The sequence below is a fragment of the Oryza brachyantha genome, chromosome 1, assembly GCF_000231095.2.
Source record: "Oryza brachyantha chromosome 1, ObraRS2, whole genome shotgun sequence".
In the NCBI taxonomy this organism is placed as follows: Eukaryota; Viridiplantae; Streptophyta; class Magnoliopsida; order Poales; family Poaceae; genus Oryza; species Oryza brachyantha.
Genome location: NC_023163.2, coordinates 17,186,456 through 17,212,698, shown reverse-complemented (window position 1 = coordinate 17,212,698; position 26,243 = coordinate 17,186,456). Strand labels below are relative to the sequence as shown.

The 26,243-nt window shown below is 42.6% G+C and overlaps 1 protein-coding gene across 1 annotated transcript in view; it reads right to left on the bottom strand.

Annotated features, from left to right (window-relative positions):
• Nucleotides 1-26,243, bottom strand: part of LOC102720665 — a 34,968-nt gene that overhangs the window by 5,521 nt on the left and 3,204 nt on the right. The window contains exons 6-33 of the mRNA XM_015833680.2: nt 26,116-26,210; nt 25,679-25,853; nt 24,255-24,649; nt 22,492-22,615; nt 21,719-21,814; nt 21,558-21,629; nt 18,875-19,012; nt 18,343-18,493; nt 17,898-18,259; nt 16,233-16,675; nt 15,864-16,166; nt 15,551-15,775; nt 15,293-15,383; nt 14,874-14,951; nt 14,313-14,603; nt 14,024-14,221; nt 13,369-13,851; nt 11,703-11,864; nt 11,298-11,627; nt 11,129-11,211; nt 10,331-10,435; nt 9,810-10,041; nt 8,970-9,314; nt 8,773-8,874; nt 8,255-8,398; nt 7,969-8,057; nt 7,443-7,525; nt 7,203-7,318 (exon numbers count right to left, since the gene is read on the bottom strand). Coding sequence (XP_015689166.2) covers nt 7,203-7,318; nt 7,443-7,525; nt 7,969-8,057; nt 8,255-8,398; nt 8,773-8,874; nt 8,970-9,314; nt 9,810-10,041; nt 10,331-10,435; nt 11,129-11,211; nt 11,298-11,627; nt 11,703-11,864; nt 13,369-13,851; nt 14,024-14,221; nt 14,313-14,603; nt 14,874-14,951; nt 15,293-15,383; nt 15,551-15,775; nt 15,864-16,166; nt 16,233-16,675; nt 17,898-18,259; nt 18,343-18,493; nt 18,875-19,012; nt 21,558-21,629; nt 21,719-21,814; nt 22,492-22,615; nt 24,255-24,649; nt 25,679-25,853; nt 26,116-26,210 — 5,511 coding nt within the window. The remainder of the gene's footprint in view (nt 1-7,202; nt 7,319-7,442; nt 7,526-7,968; nt 8,058-8,254; nt 8,399-8,772; nt 8,875-8,969; nt 9,315-9,809; nt 10,042-10,330; nt 10,436-11,128; nt 11,212-11,297; nt 11,628-11,702; nt 11,865-13,368; nt 13,852-14,023; nt 14,222-14,312; nt 14,604-14,873; nt 14,952-15,292; nt 15,384-15,550; nt 15,776-15,863; nt 16,167-16,232; nt 16,676-17,897; nt 18,260-18,342; nt 18,494-18,874; nt 19,013-21,557; nt 21,630-21,718; nt 21,815-22,491; nt 22,616-24,254; nt 24,650-25,678; nt 25,854-26,115; nt 26,211-26,243) is intronic.

The following is a 26,243-nucleotide window of genomic DNA, read 5'->3' as shown; positions in this document are numbered from 1 at the left end:
CTCACTGGCGTCAGGCAATGGAGTATGCTGCCCTACTTGCCAACCAGACGTGGGACCTAGTGTCACGTTCGTTTGGTGGCAATGTGGTTACCGACAAGTGGATCTGGACGCATAAGCGTCGTGCTGATGGTTCTTTGGATCGCTACAAGGCTCGCTGGGTTCTCCAGGGTTTCACACAACAGCCTAGTGTGGACTATGATGAGACTTTCAGTCCGATGGTCAAGCCTGCCACAGTCCGCACGGTCCTCTCGCTTGCTCTCTCGCTCCTGGCCCATGCATCAGCTCGACATGAAGAACGCGTTTCTTCATGGCACTCTGTCTAAGACAGTCTATTGCAGCCAGCCAGCAGGGTTTGTGGATTCCAACCGTCCTGACATGGTGTGCCGCCTCAACAAGTCCCTCTATGGTCTAAAGCAGGCTCCTCGGGGTTGGTACTCTCGGTTCGCCACGTTCTTGGTCTCCTTAGGGTTCACAGAGTGCAAGTCTGATACCTCCCGGTTTGTCTACCGTCGTGGCACCAACACTGCATACCTGCTACTATATGTCGACGACATCATACTTGCAGGATCCAGTCAACTTTTGCTCCAGCGCGTCATTCAGTCCCTCTAGCGAGAGTTTGCTATGAAGGATCTGGGTGTGCTACACCACTTCCTGGGTGTCACTGTCGAGCCCCGTCCTTCTGGCCTCTTCCTCCACCAGTGCCAGTATGCCCTTGATATTCTGGAGCGCGCAAGGATGACTGACTGCAAGCCGTGTTCCACCCCTATCTACACTAAGGCCAAGCTTTCTGCAGACTTGGGCGATCCTGTTGCCGACCCGACTGCCTACCGGAGCCTTGTTGGTGCCTTGCAGTACCTCACCTTTACCCGGCCGGACATCACTTATGCCATCCAGCAGGTCTGCCTTCATATGCATGATCCTCATGAATCCCACCTGGCTGCTCTGAAGCGTGTCCTACGCTATGTCCGTGGCACTGTTGACTACAGCCTGGCTCTTCACCAGTCTACTTCCACTGAGCTTGTCGTCTACACCGACGCCGACTAGGCTGGCTGTCCGGATACTCGTCGCTTCACCTTCGTCTATGTTGTCTTTCTTGGCGGCAACCTTGTCTCGTGGTCGTCCAAGCGACAGCCCGTTGTCTCCCGTTCCAGAGGCGGAGTACCGGGCTGTTGCTAACGGCGTGGCCAACGCATCCTGGCTTTGACAGCTCTTGGTGGAGCTCCACAGTCCGTTTGCCAAGAGCACTGTCGTCTACTGCGACAACGTCAGCGCTGTCTACCTCTCCACCAATCCAGTCCAGCATCAGCGAACGAAGCATGTGGAGATCGACTTGCACTTCATTCGCGACTGCGTTGCTATTGGCCATGATCGGGTTCTCCATATCCCGACTACCTCCCAATTTGCTGACATCTTCGCAAAGGGTTTCCCCTCCTTGACTTTCTCGGAGTTTCGCTCCAGTCTCAACGTAGCCTATGGCTAGTTGTGACTGCGGGGGGTTGTTGATGCTGAAAATGACAATCAACGGTCATACACGTAGGCCTGAGAATCAATCTTAGACCATTCCAGTGCAAGACCTAATTCTTAGAAATAATGGGCGTGCCAGTCAGTTTGATCCTGTAACTGACAAGATATAGCATGGAAAGTAGTTAACCCCGAAATCGCTATCGGTCGGATAGCCGATACCGTCTCAGGACCCTAGCCGATGGATTAGATGATGGGCTTTACAGGAATTTTAGGATAATAATCATAAATATGCCCAATCGGCTGAGTCAGAAACAGGATAAATACTAAATAGACCAACCAGCTAATTAATCTTAAAAGATCGGACTCAACCGTGACAGTCTTAAAACTAATCAGTCGATCGGACCATGTCAGTACTTATCGCACATAAAATTGACAGCCGATACGAGACTAAGTACAGAATTAAACATAGACTAGAATGCTATACTAATTACCAGCATAAAACAATAATAATTAATGGCATGCATTCTCACACCAGATCTAGAAGATGGAACCTAATCGAGACAGTACAAATCTAAGCATAGTCACACACAAGATCAATTAATTATTATAACATGCGAATAATAAGATAACATACCAGTGTAATCTGTCAACCAAGTTATTAAACCCGGCCGATCGGACAAACTTCTATGAGTATATCATACCAAATATACAAGATCAAACCTAACCGAGATCAGACCTAACCGAGACAATATGCAATCCAGTACGATATAATCAGAAATATGAAGATCGACGAGCTTAATGAACCAATCGACAGATACTTAGGGCAATGCTGGCTAAAACTCCAGCGATAAGCCCTCACGAGCCTCCGATCCAATCTAGTAACGTGAACCCAGCAAGCCAAATTGATCGGATCGAACCGAGACAGAATCAGGCTAACCAGAAATACATTTACCAGATTTACCAGAAACTAACTTGCAGGGTTCGGACTCCAATTAAATATAAGAATCCTAACCGAAATCTAAGATAAGGCCTAATTAATTTACACAGACACAATTAAAACCGAATCTATCTATAAACCTTGGGCCCAATCGGACTCCAATCCCTGTCCGATTCAGACTGCATCGGCTGCAACCTCACCGCATCCAGTTTCCTGCCTCCAGCCGATTCGTGTTTTCTTACCCGATTCAGTCTTCAATCATGTTTCAATTGGTAACGTTAATTTGCCAAAATCTGGCGTTAACACATGCCCCCCAATTTCGGAATAATTCATTGTTCCAAAATTTCCTCTTTTGCAACCGATTACCTCAATCGGCTTTTACTGTAGCAACGGTACAGTCTCATCCCCTGCTTTAGCACTGTGCTAACGGCCATCTTCGCTGGCTTGCGTTATAAGCTTTCTTCCTCCCAGACTTAGACCTTTCTTACCATTGCTCTCTCCTCCTTCGAGCCCCGGCGATCTTCACTCCTGCATCCTCCATACCCATTCCATCCCCCGGGCTCGGACTCCCCGCACGAGGTCGCCAGGTACACTGCCGCCGCATCGCGAAGAAGCGTTGATCAACCCTATCGCGTCAAGCCTCCATCAGCAGCAATGGCATCCGCAAGTTCATCACCGGACACCCCATTCGAGATCCCCGAGCGCCGCCGTCCCAGCTGCCGCCCTGGGCGCCCCTAGGGCCCCTACCGCCGGCCCGGGGGCCACCGCTGCTATTGGTGTCGTCGCCAGCCGCCGCTGCCCCGCCCTCGGCCGCTACTGCGCCACCTCCGGCCACGCCTCCGGCCCCCCATCACCTCCGTGGGCCTCGCGGTCGCGGCGGGAATAGGTCCCACTGTCGCCGTCCCTCCCTCCACGTTTGCCCTGCCCCCGGGGTTCTACACCGGCCAGGGCATGCCACCGGAGCTTCTCATCGTGGCTCCCTCTCCGCCGATCGTCTCCGACCGACCCGCCTTCGCAGATTCCACCCTTGCAGAGGCTCTCCTCATGGCAAAGACCGAGGCCTTGGCGGCCCAGGAGCGGGTCCAGGCGGACGCCCTCGCCTAGGACTTCCTACTTCTCTCCGTCAGGCCTTCGTCGATCGTCCACATCACCGACACCGCCACCTCCTCTCGTCCGCCCCAGCCAGATGGTCCTCGCCTCGACCAGAGTGATCCGATGGTCGCTCAGCTCAATCTCCAGGCGGTCAAAGTCCAGAACAGCCGTGCCCTTGTCTCCGTCGTCCTCGACACCTCGTCCACCTCCTATGGTCGCTGGCGAGACCACGTCCTCGCCCTCCGCTGCTACGCCCTCGACGATCACGTCCTTGCCGATGCTCCCGTTCCGGCGTGGGAAGAAATCTGGCTGCACCTCGACAACATCGTCATGTCTTGGATCTTTGGGACAATCTCCCTCGATCTCCAAGACATCATTCGGACTCCCGGCGGCACCTCGCGCCAAGCCTGGTTGGCTCTCGAGGGCCGGTTCCTAGGCAACGCCAAGGCTCGCGCCCTTCAGCTAGACGTGCAATTCCGTACCTTCGTGCAGGGGGACCTCTTTGTTGGTGAGTACTACCGGCGGATAAAGGGCATGACAGATGCTCTTCATGACCTCGGTTGCCCGATGAGCGACCGGATTCTGGTCCTCCTGCTGCGGCACCAGCTCCTGGAGGTGTCCCCTGGCCATCCTTCAGCAACCCATGGTCAGGGCGCATCTCGATGTGGGTGTTCCAGGCTTTGGGAGGCGGGGCTCGCCCACCCATGGCCATGTTCGCCGGCCCTGCTTCCCCGGTGTGGCCTCCTCCTGCTCCGCCTAGCCAGCCTCTGACCTGGCCAGGTGGGTGGGACCAGGCGGCCTTAGCTCAGTCCTTCAGCACCATGCAGATAAATATTATCTGGTGATTGTCGATGATTTCTCCCATTACACTTGGACTTTCCTGTTGCGTGCTAAGTCCGACACGTTCTCCACCCTTCTCCACTTCTTTGCTTGGGTCGCCACTCAGTTTGGTCTCACCATTAAGGCCGTCCAGTGTGACGACCGTGAGTTCGACAATCACGCCTCTCGTGCCTTCTTCCTTTTCCATGGTGTTCACCTGCGCATGTCTTGCCCGTACACCTCCCTTCAGAACGGCAAGGCTGAGCGGATGATCTGCACTACGAACGATGTTATGCGCACCCTCCTCCAAGCCTCCCTGCCCATTTTTGGGCTGAGGGGCTCCACACTGCCACCTACCTCCTCAATCGCCTTCCTTCCATTGCCTCCCCTGCTCCCACTCCCCACCACGCCCTTTTCGGCACGCCTCCTCAGTATGATCACCTTCGCGTCTTCGGGTGCGCACCTCTGTGCCACTTCTTCTCACAAGTTGGCGCCTCGCTCGACTCGGTTCGTATTTCTTGGCTACTCCCCTGATCACAAGGGGTATCGCTGCTTTGATCTCGCCTCTTGCCGATTCCTCGTCTCTCGACACGTGTTTGACGAGTCCGATTTTCCCTACTTCACCTCCTCCACTCCCACACCTGACCCTGAGCTGGAGTCCGTCTTTCCGACTGACCCGGTGGTCCAGCCACCTGTATCTGTCTATCCCTTTCCTGCAGGTCTCCCGGGTCCACCGCCACCACTTCCGGTGGGTTCCGCTACGCCACGTGTGGCCCCGGCGTCGCCTCCCTCGCCACGCGCGGCCCTGGAGCCCACTCCCGCGCCACGCGCGGCCCTGGCGTCGGCACCCGCGCCACGCGCGACCCTGGAGCCTTCTCCTACCCGGCCCCTGCTTGTCTATGGATGTAGGACGGCGCCGACCACGGATCCAGTGCCTCCACCTCCTCCACCCGAGCCACCGATCCACACTCGGGCTCGCTCTTGCCTCGACCAGGTGGTGTATCATCCGCCCGTCGTCCATCGGGATCCTGGCCACACTCATCCCATGGTGACACGACCGGCGGGTGTTCTCCGGCCTTCATCCCTCTCCGCCACTACGGGTGAGCCGAGGATCTCGCTGCTCCCCTCCTCTGTCCACGACACCCTGGCTGATCCTCACTGGCGTGAAGCGATGGAGTATGCCGCCTTACTTGCCAACCAAACGTGGGACCTCGTGTCACGTTTGTCTAGTTGCAATGTGGTTACCGGCAAGTGGATCTGGATGCATAAGCGTCGTGCTGATGGTTCCTTGGATCGCTACAAGGCTTGATGGGTTCTCCGGGGCTTCACTCAGCGGCCTGGTGTGGACTATGATGAGACTTTCAGTCCGGTGGTGAAGCTTGCCACAGTGCGCACGGTCCTCTCGCTTGCACTCTCGCTCCTGGACTATGCATCAGTTGGACGGAAGAACACATTTCTTCATGGCACTTTGTCAGAGACAGTCTACTGCAGCCAGCCAGCGGGGTTTGTGGACTCCAGTCGTCCTGATATGGTGTGCCGCTCAACAAGTCACTCTATGGTCTAAAGCAGGCTCCTAGGGCTTGGTATTTCCGGTTTGCCACGTTCCTGGTCTCCCTGGGGTTCACCGAGTGCAAGTCCGATACCTCTCTGTTTGTCTACCGTCGTGGCACCGACACTGCATACTTGCTACTATATGTTGACGACATTATTCTTGCTGCATCCAGTCAACCTTTGCTCCAGCACATCATTCAGTCACTACAGCGGGAGTTTGCTATGAAGGATCTAGGTGTGCTCCTTCACTTTCTGGGTGTCACTGTTGAGCCTCGTCCCTCCGGACTCTTCCTTCACCAGCAACAGTATGCTCTTGATATCCTGGAGCGAGCAGGGATGACTGACTGCAAGCCGTGTTCCACCGCTGTCGACACTCAGGCCAAGCTATCTGCCGACTTGGGTGATCCTATTGCTGACCCGACTGCCTACCGGAGCCTTTGCAGGTGCCTTGCAGTACCTCACCTTCACCCGGCCAGACATCACTCATGCAATCCAGCAGGTCTGCCTCCATATGCATGATCCTCGCGAGTCCCATCTTACTGCCCTGAAGCGTCTCCTCCGGTGTGTTCGTGGCACTGTCAACTACGGTCTGGCCCTTCACAGGTCTCCTTCCACTGAGCTTGTCGTTTACACTGACGCCGACTAGGCTGGTTGTCCGGATACTCGTCGCTCCACCTCCGGCTACGCCGTCTTTCTTAGCGACAACCTCGTCTCCTGATCGTCCAAGCGACAGCCTGTTGTTTCCCGCTCCAGTGCAGAGGCGGAGTACCGGGCCGTCGCTAACGGCGTGGCTGAGGCGTCCTGGCTTCGATAGCTCTTGGCAAGGCTCCACAGTCCGCTCGCTAAGAGTACCGTTGTCTATTGCGACAACGTCAGCGCCGCCTACCTCTCCACCAACCCGGTTCAGCATCAGCGGACGAAGCATGTGGAGATTGACTTGCACTTCGTTCGCGACCGCATTGCTATTGGGCATGTTCGGGTCCTCATGTCCCAACTACCTCCCAGTTTGCTGACATCTTCACCAAGGGACTCCCCTCCTCGCCCTTCTCAGAGTTACGTTCCAGTCTCAACGTTGCCTGTGGCTAGTTGTGACTGCGGGGAGGTGTGCGTTCTTGTGTGTATTTTTACTTCTTGTCCAGTCTTGAACTCCGCTGCGCCGGTAAGTTCAGACTGCGGGGGGTGTTGGTGTATGGCCTGTGAGGCCCAGTAGAACCAATAGAGGCCCATGTACTAGTATACTTATCCACCCTTCCTAGGGTTGGGCTAATGGCAATTCTGAAATTACTCTAACAGTAACAGAAGCTGAGGACTGCAGAAAAAAAAGGACAGTACATGTTACCTGATCCCATTCATCATCATCTATGGTTCCTCTTATGTTCTTCAAAAACTCAGTCAGTTGGCCACCTTTTTTTCTTTCTGCAAGGGATGCTGCCACACCGGCATATATATCAACAGCTGAAAATAGGGAAGTATTTTAGTACACAGATATCATGTCCAAGAAATCTTCCAAAATAAGCATATATTGGAATATCAATGCCACAAAATTAGGAGTAAATACTGAATTCAATATTATAAGTACCAGGGAGATCAAACTCATGAAGCAACCGAAATGCTAAATCAAAATGCTTCTCAGCCAGCGTTTCAACAACCATGCACCTCCGCCTGTAAACAAGAATAGAATATATTTAAAACTCTAGGCTCATTAGTCAACAAGGCAAAGCGAGACATCAAACAGGTGATGAATCTAACTAAATTTATCATAAAGATAACATAAACAGCAGTTAGTCCCAGCTAGTACCTACAGAAACCTGATACAAAAACAAATAAATAATGAAAAGAACAGACTCAGCGGAGTTGCTTTTAATGCCTTTTACTCGTTGAAACCCTACAGGGGAACTGTGTCAACATTTCTGCCATTACAATTAAAATAGCTCAATAATAGCACAGTAAAACTAAACCATGACGTGGACAATCTAAATTCAACTTTATCATGTGATAGGGGTAATCCAAGAGGCACATATCTTTTAGATGGTAACATGTTTGAAATTTGACCTCCAAGAGCTGTTGAAAGAAAATCAGCCTCAATAAGCAGAAGTGATACAAACCTCAGAGTTTCAGCATCGGTTGGACTCCCAAAAAGGGAAGTTTTCCACTGTGGACCATCTACACTATTGAGGGCCTTCACTACATCCATCTATAATCAATCATGTAGAGATGTTTTAGCTGATTTAAATTTAAAATTGCATAGATAAAATTAGTACAGAGCCAAAAATAATAGTCATGCTGGTTTTTGTAAAAAAATAAACTGGGTTATTAAACATGCACACACAAATATTGATACAAAAATAAGTAATACTTGACAAAGAACATTTGTTTCAATAAGTTCCTCACCTGATATGAAACCCTAGTAGATAATTTCATTATTGTTTCCCGAGTCATTTTTTCTGATGCACTCTTATTGCGAGCAGTTCTTGATACCAGCTTTGTAGCCTCAATTGTTCTATCTCGTACCGATAAGGCCTCCTCAAAATGTGTCTACATTCATAAGAATGCTCATCATAAGAAAACACATCAAAATCAGTATTGTTTGTTTTACACCATAAATAGAACTCCAAGTAAATGAACCCAGGTCCATATTAAAAAAATGTTTTTATTTACAGCAGTCAGCAGCTATCAGTGTCACTGTGTGATGAGCAAGTTGCATCAACAAATCAATCGTGCAACATAACGATTGTATTATGGTACCACAATCTACGAATGGATGTGGTTTACGAAGATCCTTCTGAGTAGGCTAGATAAGAATATGCTCCTCTAGCAATAACAGTGAAAGGAATGGGCAACTCACACCTGTGCAATCATTTGCAGATATCACGAGCATGTTATACTATAAAGACATGATAAAAGTGTACCTTGGCATGTCCCAAATGCTTCAGGGCCTCCTCTTGAGACATTGAATTAATGTACAATTGAATACAGCAAAGGCCAGAAGCAACATGATCACCTTTTAGAACCTGACACACCATATTTCAATGTAAATAACACTTTCTTTGCCACAAAAACAGTGTATTCCATATGAATGATGTGAAGAGAAATTTGTTAGCAGTACCAGAAAGTTGTAGAGATAATTAAAATGCCGATGTGTTTCACAATAGTTACAAATGCGAGTGAGTATAGCATTCATGTACTGTGTCATAGTTGAGCCCTGATACATGGGTGACTGGGTAATTGTCAAGATTGTGTTCTCCAGAACAGTCATAGCACCATATCCAAGACATAGATCACACAAGTCATCGATTGTCCCATAATCAGTTGTCAAAGGGTCGTTTCGTGGAATTGAAGACAAAGATGTTTCCCCCTCAGCAGTTGGTTGATTTGAGGGGAAGAACAAGGAGCATGCTTCTGCATAATGACCATGCCTGAACATGAAAGCAAGCATTTCTGGTCGAGCATACTGTAATAATACCAAAAAAATCATTAATCATTATAATCTGACAAATTATTAAATCAAATGATTCAATTTCTAAAATGCATCTAACAGGAGATGTGCCGATTGCCAACCAAAACATCAAAATAGTCAGGGTTGTGGCTTTAGCCACTGAGATCTTGTAGGAATGATCACCCAGTAGTGAACAAGTCATGAGGAATACAATTCAGGTTGATCCAGCAACAGTTACACCATTAAGCAGTAACTGTGCTACCTAAAGGAGTTGGGGTGATGGTACAATCTACGCACCTACCTTCTCAATCCAAAAGATATTGTCCATGTGTTATTTGTAAGATCTTTCTGTATGTGTAAATGCACATTATCTGTAAATCTGATGTAATTCTGTGCAGATTTGGGGGTTTGGGAGGATTTGGGGCACCTTTCAAAACTTATATTTATTCGAGATCTGTTGCAGCATGTGGAAGCTATGCTAAAGAAAGAAATTAGGAGTATCAAACTTACTTCTTGCAAGTAATGAATACATTCAGCATATCGAATGCCATCAAGGTTGCTGCGAGGACCATCTTCTAGGTACGAGCTAGTAGATGCAAACTGACTATCCATAGGATCTTTAGATTGTCTAGGCCTCTCAGATCGTGGGAATGTGGATGGCATATATAGAACATTGAGATAAGCATCAGCAGAAAGGGAATCATCAAAAATGGTCGCTGCACTTTTTGCTAGATGTTTGTACCTGCAATGCAAGGTTAATAGCAGAGTTACTGAAAAGGACAATAAGTTTCTCCTAGTTCCAAAAAATTGGCAATAGATTGGTTTAGTGAACTAGATCAAAAAAGGCAGCAGTAAATTTAGCATATAAGGTTTATTGTTGTGTTATCAATAGAGCATCATCAATATGACTATGGACCAGATCATCATGGCTGTTTAATGCAATTGCCATTTGTGTTTTTCTCTGTGAAAGGACAATGTTTTTACTGGAATTTCAGAAAAGTAATTTAAAAAACCTTGACTTAATCACTTACATGGAACGGACAGAGGAAACATCAACAGGAGGCCCTCCTTCAATTGTGCTGATGATTTCGAGGACAAAAGGAGTTGCATCACCTTTGTACTGTTGAAGAGCTTGCCTGGAAAGGAAGTAGAACAAGAGAAGGTCAAACAACAAAAGGTAAAGAGTATCACTTTCTCTAGCGAATTAGAAGATAATGAGCTAACAAAGTGTTGAAACTCTGAATGCTCTAGATCAGTTTTTGCAACGTGTCCTCACTCCGGAAGTAAAAGTGTTTCAAAATTTTATCTATATAGTGACTCTTTTAGCTCACTATCTCAACAACAAACATAATAAAGGAAACACATTTTTTTCATCTTTCTGGTGATAAAGTTAAGGATAGCAGAAAATAGGCATGTGCTTTATAGAAGTGTTTCAAAATTTTATCTATATAGCAACTCTTTTAGCTCACCTATCTCAACAACAAACATAATTTTCATCGTTCTGGTGATAAAGTTAAGGATAGCAGAAAATAAGCATGTGTTTTATGTTAAAATATCTTTTAATCATTGGCCTCACGTAGAACTATTCATTTTCTATACAGCAAAACTCCATATGAGAGAAACATATCAAAAGAAGTTCACAAGGAAACCCTCTTCGTCATTAGCAACCACTAACTTCAGGACTTAAAAGAATCAAAATAATCAGGAAAGATTATTAATCCATCCTCTTTTGTCTTATTTTCTGAAAGCAGACATATTCTTGTGTTACCCTGACATTATTTCCTTTTGGCATGAACCTACAAGAAGAATACAGCAGAGTTTTCCCTTACTTGAACTTTACACGTGCTTGAGAGTAATGCTCCATTCGAACTAGAGCATGGCCCCATGCAGCCCAAACAGGGAAAGCTTCAATCTGAAATTAATCGCATCATTAAGCATGCCGTTCATGGCATAGCAAGTGTGAAGTATAAGCCAGAAATAAGTAGTAACATTTTGTACCTTGCATTTTTTACATGTATATACAGCCATGCTATACCGTTCATCACTGACCAATCGGTCACGTAGATTAGTTGAAGATTCTTTGTCAGCAAAGTCATCGAGTGAGGCAATAATCCCTGATCCAAGAAGGCTTTGAAGAAGCTCTGCACGCCCTAGCCACAAATCAGTTAGAGAAAGGAGATCGGACAGCTCATCTGGATTTTGGCTTCCAGTGCTTGAACTGCCAGTGTCCACAGAAATATCATCAACGTCTCTACTTCTTTCAGAGCTGCTTGACAAATCACTAGCCCCCACTAGTTTTTTCAATAGACTTTTCGCATAAGAGAGTGCCTGAACATATAGAATACTGTTAATTTACCAAGTTGTGGCACTCAAAAGTTCCATCCTGTTGGCCATTTCTCGTACCTGTACATAAGTTTCGGTTGCATGATAAGCCCTAGCTATGTTGTCCATAGATGCATTGAGGGGCAACTGCAGGGAACTTAGCACATCCCTCATCTGGGTTATACAGATTTCAAGTGCACCTTTTCCAGCTATTGAATCATTGGTGCACAATGAAAGCAATGCCTACAAAGGGGATCTTGAAAAATTAGAGCAAATGGATAACAGAAAGTTGACATATTGAAAGCATCACTTAACTCCAATTCATAAATTAACATATTTACAGGATTTACTAGTAAAAGAAGTAGCAACACAAATCTCCTTTCTAAGTTTATTAATATATTAGAAAATGAATTACAGGAGCTATTGCTCAATTATCTTGTACAAATAACTCTAGTCACATTGTAAACCAGACATGAAAACTAAGCACCAACAAGAATATCATTACAAAAATGAACACCTCTAAAAATACTAGCATGTTATCACTATATTACCCTACTTAGTGTATACTGTTTAGTCAATTCTCAGTATATGTTATGGATTGGCTAGGTAAGGGTCCGAAGACGAGGATAGGGTTAACTTTAGAGATTCATTTATTTATTGATAATAGAGTACATGAGGTCCCTTTATATATACAGGGTGCACTAACTAGACACCTAAGGAACTAATCTCTAATATTGTCAATCTCTATCTCTAGTTTACTAATAAACCTCATATCTTTCGAAACTAGATTATCTCCTATCTTTATTTGACATATTCCCAATTTATCATGCCTAAACTGCTGCATGGGCCTGGCCCATCCCCATAACACTACACCCCTTGGCCCTTGCAGACAGAACCTTGAGCTGTCAGCTATTCCTCTCTGATTTCTTGAAATGCTGGAGTTTTGTCAAACTGTCCATCAGTAGGAGCCAAAACCTGAGTGGATCAGTCCTGAAGAAGAGGTTGCCTAGCAGTATAGGAATCAAACAAAGCATAGCACAATACATAAATAAGTTGAAGTGAATGCAGCTCTGGTATAAGGTGGAATGCCGTTCATTGTAGTAGCTGTCCTCCATAGTTTGCAGAACCAATGAGGCTGACAAAATAGATGGTAGTGGCTGTGGAGGTGCGCAAAGGCAGGAGTGCTCCAATGACATCACGGTTGGCATGATTAAAGCAGAAGTGACTATTAGGCGCGAGACTCATCTCAACTTTATCCTCTTTTGTCACAAAAGAAAAGTGAATTCCAACAGAATTTTACATAACAATCAGTAAGACTATTAGGCCAAAGACTCATCAACTGTATCCTCTTTTGTCACAAACATGTGCATTTCATATCCTGGATAATTTAGAAATCCCTTCCAGAGTACACGGTTCCAAACAACATGTGCTCCAACATTTGATAAATCTTATGTTTTTCTAGCACAGTATCACCCCTATCAAATTCACATCTGTGCACACCAAACTCTAAGACAACTAAAAAAACAAGGTTTCATTGTTTAAAAACAAAAACAAAAAAAATCATAACTAGAAGCTACTAGTAGAGCACAAAACCTGCAGGCACAACAGGCCATCAGCAAGTTAGGCCAGCCGTCAATGCATAACATAATACATGGAAAAAAACACAACAGCCAACTAGATTATGGAGGTTAAAATGTAAAAATCAATAGCATTAGTAGAAAGACAAAGCCCAACAAATTTGACATACCTTAAATAGTGTAATATCAGGGGAGGATTCATATCTATGGCATGCATGAGTTGCGTTATCCTTATCAGGGTCTCCAGTAAGCACCCATTCCTCAGGAGCAGAGACAAAAGGAAGTCTCTCTTGCCCCTCAGAAGGGTATTCAGGTGCTCGCTCCTCCTGTACACCAGGCATTGCTTCCCAAGAGGATCTTTCGCCTCCTGAACCTGAACTCTTCCTTTTCCGAAGAATATCTTTTGGGGGTGTTTTGGTGCCACTATCACGAGGGACCCATGAGAATGCTTTGCGTGCTTCTCTCTGGAAGTTACCAAAGCTCTGTGCAAAATTTGTTTTGGCTGGTGCAGCGACCTTTTTTTGTTTTGTTCTTGAGCCAGAGATGGCTAGTCGAGGTTCCCTAGGAGTAGAACTAACATTAATGGAGATTGCTTTCTTAGCATAAGAAATAATTAACATATCATCCCTCAGGGACGGAAATTCTTTCAATATCTGCAGACAAAAATAAGAAATATAAATATTCCATTAGTACAATAGGTCAAAACATGCGAGTAAAAAGTATAATGGCAGCAGCTAGGAGATTAGTATTGAGAGAAGGCATTTGTTTTTATTCTTCTAGGGTAATCAAGATTGCATGTTACAACAATCAGTTGAGATGTAATACCAAAGAAGCAGACTGGAGTTGCTTCATCATCAATAATACTTCCAGGATCAACTGAGGGTGTTCATGCAGAGAAGAGCAACGCTGTTGTGATGGCAATGGCAATAAGGACAGAACACGGAGACCTAAGGCCCATGAATTAAGTCGTGCAACGTCATCATCGGACAGATTCCCAACAGTACGCTTAAGAAAAAAGTGTACCTGAAAGCAAATTAGTTGATTCCAATTTAGTCATGGAAAGGTAAGTTTCACCACTATTTAATTGACTTATGTGTCACATCTGGCAACATACAAGAAGTTGCTTTGAACGCAGGTCAGGTAAAAGCTTCATGGCACCAATAGCAACAGGAAGAGCATCATTGGAGTCTCGTAAGGTTGACAGAAACCGTGACGCTGCAGCTGGGCCTCCACCATTAAGGGGATCAGTGGTTAGAAATTTGACCAGTTGCCGGCCTTGCAGTTCCCTCCGCAAATCAATTGATAAAGAGGCACTTTCAGCAACCTCTAAAGCAGCAGAAACAGCTCCTTTGGCAGCAAGTCGAAGTGCTAAACCTTCTGGATCATCTTCACAATCAACTTTGACCTAATAATTTCAGCAATCAGAAATTTTATGATGACATACTTCAGAGAGAACTGCTCTTATATTTCAGGATGTGGTTCCAAATGTACACAGATGGAAGAGCTTTTAGAGATGCTATTCTTCTACACAGTTGTAGAATGAATGGTGTGCTTAAACAAATAGTTTTAGGGTTAAAAACTATTTAGTTACAGTTAGGTCCTTTGTAACTTTTGTTTGTTCTACCAAGTAATTGCCGGGAAAAGTAAGAATTTTGCGCCCAATTGATTGGGTTACCTCTTGCCATCTGGTGTAATGATCATCTGCACTCATAATATGACCATAGCGCTGCAAAGATTGCTTCATGTGTAGCACCTGTAAAAATGAAGATGCAGAGATTAACAAGCAAACATTGTTATAGATCTATTAAACTCAAAATTCAGAACATGTAATCTCAAGAAACATTTGCCCCCAAAATGTAATCTCAAGCACATATTGTACACGAAATGCTAAGCAGTTTCACAAGAAGGCCAGTACGCCGTTCATAGTGTTATCTTGGGTAGACATATGTCATAGGTGGCACTGTGCTGTGCGTAAGAAAAGTCATGGTTTCTTAGATGAAATAAATCATGGTTTGAGCAGAAGAGACAAGATACAATATGACCTTTGAAGATAATGTACAAACTTAAAATGCACTTGGATGTAAATCTGGCTACCTCACTCCGCATTGGATCATCCTCAGGTAAGTGACAGATGCACATAGTTAAAACATTTGCTGCGGCATCAAGATCCCAATTGTGCAGGTACCTACAAATGTTCATATACAGTAAATAACTCAATAAGCACATATGGATAACAGAAATACAAATTGCATGTGTATCAGGGATACTAAAACTCAGAATACGCCTAGAATATGCAAAATCAGAAGTCCCAGCATAACAATGAAAGGTTCAAACTAAAATGTCATATCATACTTCAGAGCAAGCTGAGCTGCAAGTTTTTTATCTCTCAGCCTCAAGCAATACTGCCAGGTATCACTCCCAAAATTATGAGATCCATATGCATGGAACTGTCTGGCCCCTAAACTTATTTCTTCCTTTTGTTCAATGAGCAGCTGAAGCAATTTATCTGAAGCTCCATTGCGCAAACAGCGGTCAGATAGAGCAAGAGCATCAATCAGTTTCCTTTCACAAATTAGCCTGCAAAGTAAACACACTCATCGAACTCAAATTACCACAAACAATCTTTTCAAGCAGCAAAAGGAATGGCATACAAATGTTGTGTTACCTCTCAACTGCTTTCTCATATGGTCCTTCATTATCCCAGTCAAATGAAATAAAAGTTGTTGGCTCTAGTTTAGTCTGATCACACTTTGGGGATTCTAGTGAATTTGAAGTGGTTTTACCGCTTATGACAATATCTTCAATCTCTGATTCGGCATCACTGTCAGGTTCACGGGCTCGCTTTGGCAAATATTTTCCCTTGGGCTGATGCAAGGTGACTTCATTTTCAGTTGCAGATGCTACAGCAGATTCAGATACTCGATGAAGGTTACACTGCATCTGTATCCAGCGGTTCAATGTTGGGTACCTGTGAAGAACTTAGACAGTTACAAAAGTAAAGTATAGTATGATCACTTAAGTGACTAATCAGTACCTTTCTGATTGCTCAAGAGCAAATTCATAGAATGACCTCTTGATTTCAGGGGCTTGTGTTGCATCTTTTGCATTGGAACATAATTCACTGTCACCAGATAGTATGCTACTTCCAAACACACAGGCCAAAACTGCTCTTACTGATGATAACTGGGCCAAATGTTTAACTAAATTTAGTTGGAGAGGATAAAGAGGTTCCTGACGAGAAGACAACGATGAATCATGCACACTCCATCCTTGAGCAGATTGTGGTCTGTTTTCCGAAGTTATGTTAGAAAGGGTAGGTAAAAGAGGAATGCAAGCCCATCCTTGTCCTGTGCGTGGAGGAAAAACAGGTGGCACGCAGGCAGATATGATCTCATGCACAAAGTCTACACCCATTGTATCAGCTACTTTTGCAGCTGCATCAGTGCTTCCACGCTCAAAAACAAGACGAGTTAAAAGCTGCATGCCCAAACAAAAGTAACGACTCAGTATTTGAAGACACACAGAAATTGCCATAATTGAAGCAAGGAAAACACTTGGTGATGTCAGAATGCTACCAAAAGAGCAGTTTATACAAATCATTGTGTTGCAAGTTTAACATCAGGATGAGATAGGCCTGCATTGACCATTTCGTTATCCCCTGTTTCTAAAATGGTTCACTTCACACACAAATATACTGATGCCCTTAATGCTTTCATCGATATATCCTCATGTAGGCATGATGCATTACCAAGTCTTTATCCTCATGTAAGCATCGCGTTTAACAATAAAGGTTGTTGAAACAAATCAACAAGAACCATCATGGTTGAAGCACTTTGCATAAAAGTTCTGGTCAGACACAAAATCATAGCAAATAGAATTGGACACTGCTATGTTCAACTAAATTGTATATAAACATTTAATTACATAAACTTGTAAAAGATATTCCAAGGACACCTAACCTCTCATCGTTTGCTTGTTAGCTTATCAGCTGCTGCCAAAATTTGAATTTTGAAGGTTACTTTTAGAGTGGATTTTCGAGGGTTTTTTATCAGTTAAGAATAGAGATATAAAATTTTTAACCGTAAAATATTTTTGATTGCTTTGTTTTTTTTTTACGCCTTATCAGCCGTAGCTCAACCAATCATAGTACATATATATTTGCTATACATGAAAATGATGAATTTCAGGTTCCACAATAGCTCTGAGGTCAAACAGATCTCAGAACAAAATACAAGAAAATACAGAAATTTATAGACTACCATAAAAGAAAAATTTTCTATCACAAATATTGGCAGTTAAATAAAATAGGAGGCAAAAACCCAATGAATTAAGTTAGGGGTGGTAATGGGTCCAACTATTTTGCCTACAAAACTTAAGGGCCGGGCTTAAAACGGGTGGAAAATAAAATTGTATAGAGTTTTGAGCTAAAAATTTTTTAAGAATTAAATAGGGTTGTGAAAGAACCCACGGGCCTTGTCCCATTCCCACCCCTAAATTAAGTATGTAATAATATGAGGACTGAACCAAACAAGCCTAATAAAATTGCCATCCTAGTGTAAACATCATTCTAAATGGGAAAACTTGCATAAGGATTATCATTTAAAGTTTCCAATACAATGAAATAAAAACGTTAAAGTAAAAATGTATAGATTTTATCTGACATCAGAAAAAAAAATGTGTAAAATTGTAAATAACTTACATCTTTGGGCCTTTCATAGACTAAGGAGAAGTAGTTGAAATCATGAGTTGTATCAGTTCCATCAACTATGTCACCAATGGTCGCAATATATATTATGAAGTTTGATAAATATGTGGAAGGCTTAGAGGATACAGGACCCAGGTATCTGCTAGTAGATCCTTTGTGCTCCACATTACTTTCAAGAACAGCTGTTGTTGGTGTGTCAGTCCTAGACGCTTGCTTCAGGATTCTAAGTCCATGACCAAGGATTATTCCTTTTTCGGAGCTCAAAATATCTTTCTTTTCTAACTTGATATTCTCCTTTGAATAAGTACTATCAGAATCCTCATCAACAATAGCTCTTGCAACATTATGAAGCTTACCTGAAAGATAGATGCTCAGCAGTGCTACTAGAACATCACGGAAAACAGATATTTACTGTTCAACTGAATAAAGTAGAAAATACCATTCAAGAACTGTCGCTTTCCTTTGAAAGCATCATCAATCATTTGGTGCAGGAGTCCAAGAGGGCGTTGCTTTTGTCCAACTCTGCTAGATTCAGTCGACGAAGAGGCATTCATCTCGGTAAAAACTAATTGAAGATATGGATAACCCTCCTAGATGAGACCAAAACATAAGTCATTCTTGTTTTCAAATAAAAAAGATTGCTGCCTCTAGTAACTAGTTATTACAAGTGATGCATTTGTACACCATTTGTAGTAACTAGTAGTGTAGTACTGAGGAAAGAACTAAGCTAAACAAGAAGTCCTAGATCAATTCATGTATGGACTATTTGGTTTGAGGAATGGAATGGGCTGGTCCATCATTGCCTCATCCTCTCAAGGTGTATGCTTAGAAGAAAGATGAGGAATGCAGCCATCCCATTCCCATCAGAACCCTGATATCAACACGTAATGGGCCAAATCATCCTAGGATTGGTTTGATTTTAAACAACCTAGTAGTGTCTATCAGTGGTTACAAATAAAACAAAAGTTCACCAGATCCAAAATGTCACGTAGACGCTGAAGCATGCGTTTTATCACTGATATCAGAGCAACTTCTTGAATCTGATCCCAATAATTTGGACCTTCTTTCGGGGAGCTTCCTGGAAATATTTCAGACAACAAACTTGTAGCCTGCATATGAGAAAAGGATTTCTACTTATATACTGTGAGCCTTCCATTATCTAAAACGTGTATATACTGTAAGGTAAAAAAAAGTTATCCAAGTAATATTGTGCTGCCTGTACAATTAGAACCAGCATAGCAATCATAAACATGGTCTGCAGAACAGTAATTAGAATGCCAAATTAAACAAGCAAAACATGCAGAGCCAAACTACTTGCTGTCTAATGGTTCCAACTTTGTGTTCTCAGGATTAATGAAGCTGTAGCGTTCAGTGAGATGTGCTTTAAGTAGATAAAAATCATTATTGGACCTTCACAGAAATAAGGAAAAATTGGTTCCGTACCACTGAATATTGAACAAAAGAACATTTGCCAAGTACTGTTTAGCTATAAAATCTGCACATGGCGTTCCTGGAAGCTAGACCCCTTTGTGTTTACTACCTCACATTTTCCATTCGCTGCTTTCTCTGCCAATGTAAGAGGGCCTGACTGAGGACAGTAACTGTGGAACAAGCACTGGTCATCATGTGGCCACTAGCATGGCTCAACATCACAGTAGTGCAAGTGATTTTACCTCAATTATAACCAGGCGTCAGTGAGTGCAATGGTCAGCAATGGTGTGGTTGAGGTCCTTGACCAGTGAAGAATGCAATCAGGCAGCTGCATGGTTAAGGTCGTTGCCTGTGGTCAGGAAATTGCAGTACCTGATCAGATGATCTAACAACTGCAACAGCGCTGAGTATGAATCATGTCCAGCAGTGGCTAGATACAGTAGACTGGATATGTTTGACGGTGGTGGCAGCAAGGTTTAATACCGTGAAGCAAACAGGCATATGTCCAGATAGGCGGAATTTAGGTTTAAAGCCATGAAGGCAATGAGAATGGGCAAGCAAAAGATGGTAGCTTGGTCAGCAGCTGTAGCGGCAGAGACGCTTCTGTGGACACAAGTACAGCAATGCTTACTATGAGCATGACTCAAAGGACTTTTAAGGGTAAAAGGGACAAGAGGCAGAAATCTTGTTAGGCTAGGCCAAGTTTCAGTCTTAAATCATGAAATTGCATTTGCCATCATACTGGCACTTCAACTACTGCTAACAGTGGTCAGGGACTCAGCGCTTGAAGAGGGAAGGACCAGGGAAAGAAGGTGTTATTGATGTTCATAAAATGCCCTCCAAATATCAAAAGCATTGTGGCATCCTGTGGGCCTGTGGGGCATGTGCGCAGACGTGGTTTCATGATTTAAGAAAATAAAATTATATGGACTAATCTCCAACTGAGATGATGTGGATCCATGTATCAAAAAATCATGTGGCAGCCACATATCTCAAAACTTGCACCAGTTTTTAAGACTAAACAATTTAAAGCTCTTAAATAAAACTTTAACACCACTAAGAGTTGTGAGACAAAAAGTGGAGTGTTTTCTCGTATATAAAATGGAGAAACCTACATTAGAATGTGTGAAAACAATTTTATGTTTTGGAGGGAGTCATGATGCATAATGGCCACTTTTAAGATTATGTTTGGAGTAGATTTTCCTTTGTGGTATAAATAAAAGGGTAGGGGGGGGCACAAGGAAGTCTTGAAGTTTTGTTCAAAGCAAAAATGACAAAAAAGAAAAAGAAAGAAAGAAATTTGCAAGGCCGTAGCTTTAGAGAAGAAAGGACATATCCACACGGTGGAAGATGGTAATGCTCTATATACATGCCACAGGCGTTGGTACTGTAGAAGATAGGGAAGAGTTCACCTTCCAGAATAATAATATATATTGCCTAAAAAACTACACCCTACATTTTTTTTGTTTGACGTCGTTAACTTTTTGATTTACGTTTGCCCCTTCATCTTATTCAAAAAATTTATATAATTATTGACTTTATGATTTGATTTATTACTAAAGTAACTTTAAGTATGATTTATTGCCTAAAAAACTACACCCTACATTTTTTTGTTTGACGTCGTTAACTTTTTGATTTTCGTTTGCCCCTTCGTCTTATTCAAAAAATTTATATAATTATTGACTTTATGATTTGATTTATTACTAAAGTAACTTTAAGTATGATTTATAATTTTGTATATTTGGACAAAATTTTGAATAAGACAAAGGTTCAAACGTAAATCAAAAAGTGAACGGCGTCAAACAAAAAAAACAGAGGGAGTAGTTTGGTTCCTAAGGTAAATGTTAGTCATTTTGTATCATTAATTCATTATTAGGAAGGTAATGGTTTAATTATGAAATTAGATAGTATATAGTTTGTTAGGATGGTAAGGGCCCTATACTCCTATTGTTGAGGATGAGATATTATTTGAAGTTACTGGTTCACATGAATAGCATCAGCAGTACTGTAAAAGGGAACCCTACATCACCCATGTACTTCTATTATGACAAGCAATACATCAATACAGAATTATAAAGTGAGGTCTACCTTGATTACATAGGCCCCACTGCCCACTCTCAAGAGTGATCTCACCTTATCCCAGTATTTGAACCCTTACCCAATCTTCATGAATCAATATCCATAAGAATAAAGGCGTAGAAATGCATAACCATCAAAGCTTACCTCATCAAGAAGAAATCGGCACATATCTCCTGTTCTAGCAGAAGTTGCAGCAACATCGATGCAGAGCAGAATCTGAAAGTTCACATGATGTTTTCAGGTCAAAAATCCATGGTGATGATCGTGAAAAATACTTGATTCAGACCATAATTAGAGATTCTCACAGTAGTTAATGGACCAAGCTGAGCACGAAATGACAAGATATCCAATTCCTGTGTGGCATTTGAGTTGTCCGTGGCACGATTTACAGCATCTTCAACCTGGAAAAGGTGAAAGTATTTGCTAATCTTCAGGCTACACAAACAAAATGGAACTAGGAACAACCACATTTGATACAATTTCACAATATTTTCTAGCACTGATCAACATTCAGTTGTTTTGCAGGAATGCACATATATGCAGCACAAAATCCTTCCCCTTTGATAACACAGATCATAAGGTTGTATATCTGCCACTCCAAAATATGCTAACCGTGTCTATGAAACTGAAAAACAGTTTACCATGTGCTCCCACCAGTCAAAGAGAAGGTGAGACTCTAAATGGATGCAGTAAAATCATTTCATTGCCCATATGAAAATTATACAGGTGCTTGAGGCTGGGTGGATGTTTTCCAAAGATCCTTGGTCATGTCATGACTCATGGTTATATTACGTTTTACAAATGTAGTGCAATAGAAATTGCTCCACTGGTGAATTATGCATTTTTAGGACCATGCCAATGTCCAATTTTTTTGTGACTGATGGCAGTATATGGCTCTTGAAAATCCTAAATTTCTGCCAATTTGGACTGTTTCCCTTCAACCTGTCCCTTGTGAGAGGAGAGTGTAGTAATGCTAAACTTTATGAGTTAAAAGTGAATGAATATAGAAGGGAACCAAACAATGCACATCAATAAACCAATAAAAAGGAAAGATAGCACAAGTAAGCATACCACATACCAATGCTATTCTATACGCACCAGCTACCCACTCAGCTAGTTCAAGAGAAGCTTTATCCTCAGCAGGCAAAGAAAACCGCTGTACAGCCTCTTCTCCTATATCATAATTTGCCCTTTGCATACATCTATGAAGAATTCCAATGGTGTACAACCGATCAGAATCATGTGCAAATATAAGAGAGAAATAGAATGAAATTAAGAAAAAAGGGAAGTATTGTAATAAATATTAAAATATCAGAAAAGTAGAAAAGACAAGAATGAAATTAGGAAACAAGACAAAGTAATGTACTAAATATTAAAATATCACAAAGTAGAAAAGACAAGAAAATAACGAATAAAAAATAGAGGTTATAAACAGCAGAAATTTTGAAACAGTTCTACTTACTCACTCTGTTCCAAGTATAAGTGTTTCTAGGATTTGAATCTTGTACAGTACCGCAATGAAAGCATTTATATATCCACAATACTTGCCCCATCAATCACTTTTCATCCAAAATTATTCTCATTTTATCCCCACCTATCCTCTCACCCCCATCAATTCCTCATTTATTAAGGTTCACTAGTGTTTTTTCTTCTCAACCTTAATCTTTGCTAAACAACCTAAAAATCCTTACATTTTGGAACAGAGGTAATACTACATAGCACAAAATAAAGCTTACACAAATTATGGTAGGAAGTTCTACATATTTCCAGTATTCTGTAACAGTTCATATTTTTATTTCACAATAGTTCGTGGGGCTGATATTCTTGCCATGTTGATAGCTCAAAAATCTACAGCATCACCTTGGAGTGTAAACTACTTAGTGCGCGAACGGATCTGCAGCCTAGTGGTTGCAGCACTCTAGTAGCACCTACCAGCTCCAAATTTTTAGAGTTGGTTTAAAAAAGGTCACTTGCCCCTTGGTTAAAACATGTGTTAAGAAACAACCTATGGTGGGTGAGCCATCGTGTATGGGGCAAGGGCCTCAAAGCATGGGTTAAGGCCCAAACCATGGGGCCCGAATCTGCATGTCAAGGTGTCATGGGCACAGGCCAAGGCCTGTGGAGCCAACTTCTGGCAGAGTGGCGGGTGAACAGTACCCTCCGTACTGTGGCAGAAGGTTAGGAGATAAGATAAGATAAGATTAGATCAGGTTAGTTACTTAGAGTTAAGTTTCACCATCTATATAAGGATGGTCTATTACAGTAAGCTATGGATATCAGAGTTAGTCTCCCTCAAGTAGAATCCAATCTATAATCTCTCATCATCCCATCTAAGCCAACGCCAGCCCGGATATCTTCCCGGCGGTATTTATCCCAATGAAACCCTGCACAGAACACAAGAGCATAGGGTTCTTGGCCTTTCTCACCCGACTTTGGCTGATGTTCTAATTAGCTTGAAAAGTCGAGGGACGGTCTTTCCCCCACTGGTTGAGTTTTTAAACTACTTAGTGTGATGCATGCCTGTGGTGCATGCTTCAGGGAAAACATACATAGATTATACATAGTTTGATGTGACCTTAGCAGAGTAAACAGAGATGCAACATGATGTGCGCATATAAACAAATCAACCTAACAACAACTACCTCCAGTTTTTTTAAATGACATCGTTTAGTTCAAAAATGAATTAAAACCAACATCATTTAATTGATAATGGAGGGACTATATTGGATAATGCTAGTGCGCAAAGAGCTTGCGTCAGAGCGTGACGATCTTTAAGATGTACAAACAAGTGGGCACAATAATAAACAGGAAGAAATTGATGTACAACAATGAGGAACTCACACGTTCAGTAATTTTGATGGAGCAGCACGTAAAAGAACTAATGCCTCCTTCCAACTCCATTGCCGTCCAGACAGAGGTGGAAGGCGTTGTAGAACAGATAAGCGCCAATCCAAGTCTTCAATGGAATGTTTGGTATGTTTGAATCTCCATTCTAGTGCTTGCCCACCAGCAGGTGATAGCCCCATGCTTGACTGATGATCCGTATCTAACACAAGATTATGACGAAGTATATCAAGAAGCAACCCGACAAAGGATGTCACCATGTTCTTCTCTTCAGATTCAATATCACTATTGGAGCACTCATGACTAACAGAACATTCGGAAGGGGCTGCTTCTGACAGCTTTATGCTGTCATCCATATGTAACACTGATAATACAATGCTGATCAAGTAAATCTGCACAACAAGATAGCCAATGAAGCTTAACCACATGATTGATACATTCAATTTGAGCTCCGGACAGATGGATATGAAAGTAATGGCATCATAGTTTATACAGACTTAAGTGATCATAAATCAACTTCAATCAATATATCATACCCTCCTCTAAAACTCAAAACAAGCAACATTTTTAAAAGATTTTACAGGGAAGTATCAGCACCAAATGCCCGAGATTGTAGAGGACAGTAAGGCAAGCAAAATCTTACAAAGAAGCTGTCCCTGTCAGGATTCTTTTTAGTTCCTTTATTATTCAAAATGTAGGGATGACTGGAGCAGCAGGAGGATCCAGACCTGGTATTCATCAATTTCGAGAAAGGATATACTAGAATAATGAAAATGGTCATTGTGGCAGGCAATGGAAAAACATAAAGTTTCAAAATGTATGCTATCCTCACCAAGGATATTAGAAATGACATTGGGGCTCACATACAAACACGTGACAGCGATAATGCTGGCTGCCAAATTAAGATTGGACTACATCAAGGGTCACCCATGAGCCCTAATAATTTTTTGCCTTAGCGATGGATGAAGTCAGAAGGGGCATACAAGGGGATATTCTCTGGTGAATGTTATTTTCTGATAATGTGGTGTTAATAGATGAGAGTAGGATATGTGTTGATAGGAATCTGGTGCTCTGGAGAGTGGAAATAGAATCTAGAACCAGGCTTTTGTTGATTTATTTTCCCTTTATGCGGCCCTCATCAAATAAGTGCATATAAAAACAAAAGGTTTATATAAATAACATGCTGTAACTGACGACTTTTACATCAACAAACAAAGATGTGTAATTTAGTAATATAAATGTGTTCAGATAACTAAATTTTGGTAAAATTTATGATCCCATGATTTTGCTATATTTATATTTTAAAAAAACGCTTAGCATGCCGGTATTGCATGCTTCACATGAATCATCACTTCATTTAAGGAGAGTATGCAGGAACAGGGCCAAAATAAAGGGAAAAAAAGATGTGCAGAAAAGCCAACCTTTCGTGGAGTACTTTTGATAGCCTCCATAAAATTTTGCATCTCCCTCAAATATGACAAGGCTATCCGATAATGGTGTTCATTCCCGTCAATTGCGCTCTTTTCCATCTCTCCTATAGAGAGAGCAACTGACTGGAGAGCATATCGCATGTGCATCAGCTCGATGTCATGCATCCTACACATTTATGAGTGAACAATACAGTAAATAAGATAAGATCTTACTTCTTTGCATAATAATATTAAGAAATTTTATAAACAGGTTAAGGCACTATCAAGGTCAGCAAAAGGCTGCTGGGAAATTACTCAGGTCAGAGATGGTGAGATCTCCATGGACCAAAACGTAATAATCATAGAAGTCAAGAATGCAACATCAATGATTTAAATCAAAAGTAAAAAACAGTAGCTGATAAAATGCCATTATAGAGATGGTTCCGAACCTCTTCCAAATTGCAGTTGTTGAGGAAAGTGGCTGCATACCAACAAGCTCAATTGCATCTTGAAACTTTATTCCTGGGACAACATCAAATAGCACCTATATGGAAGTTAAAAAAGAAACAATTTCACA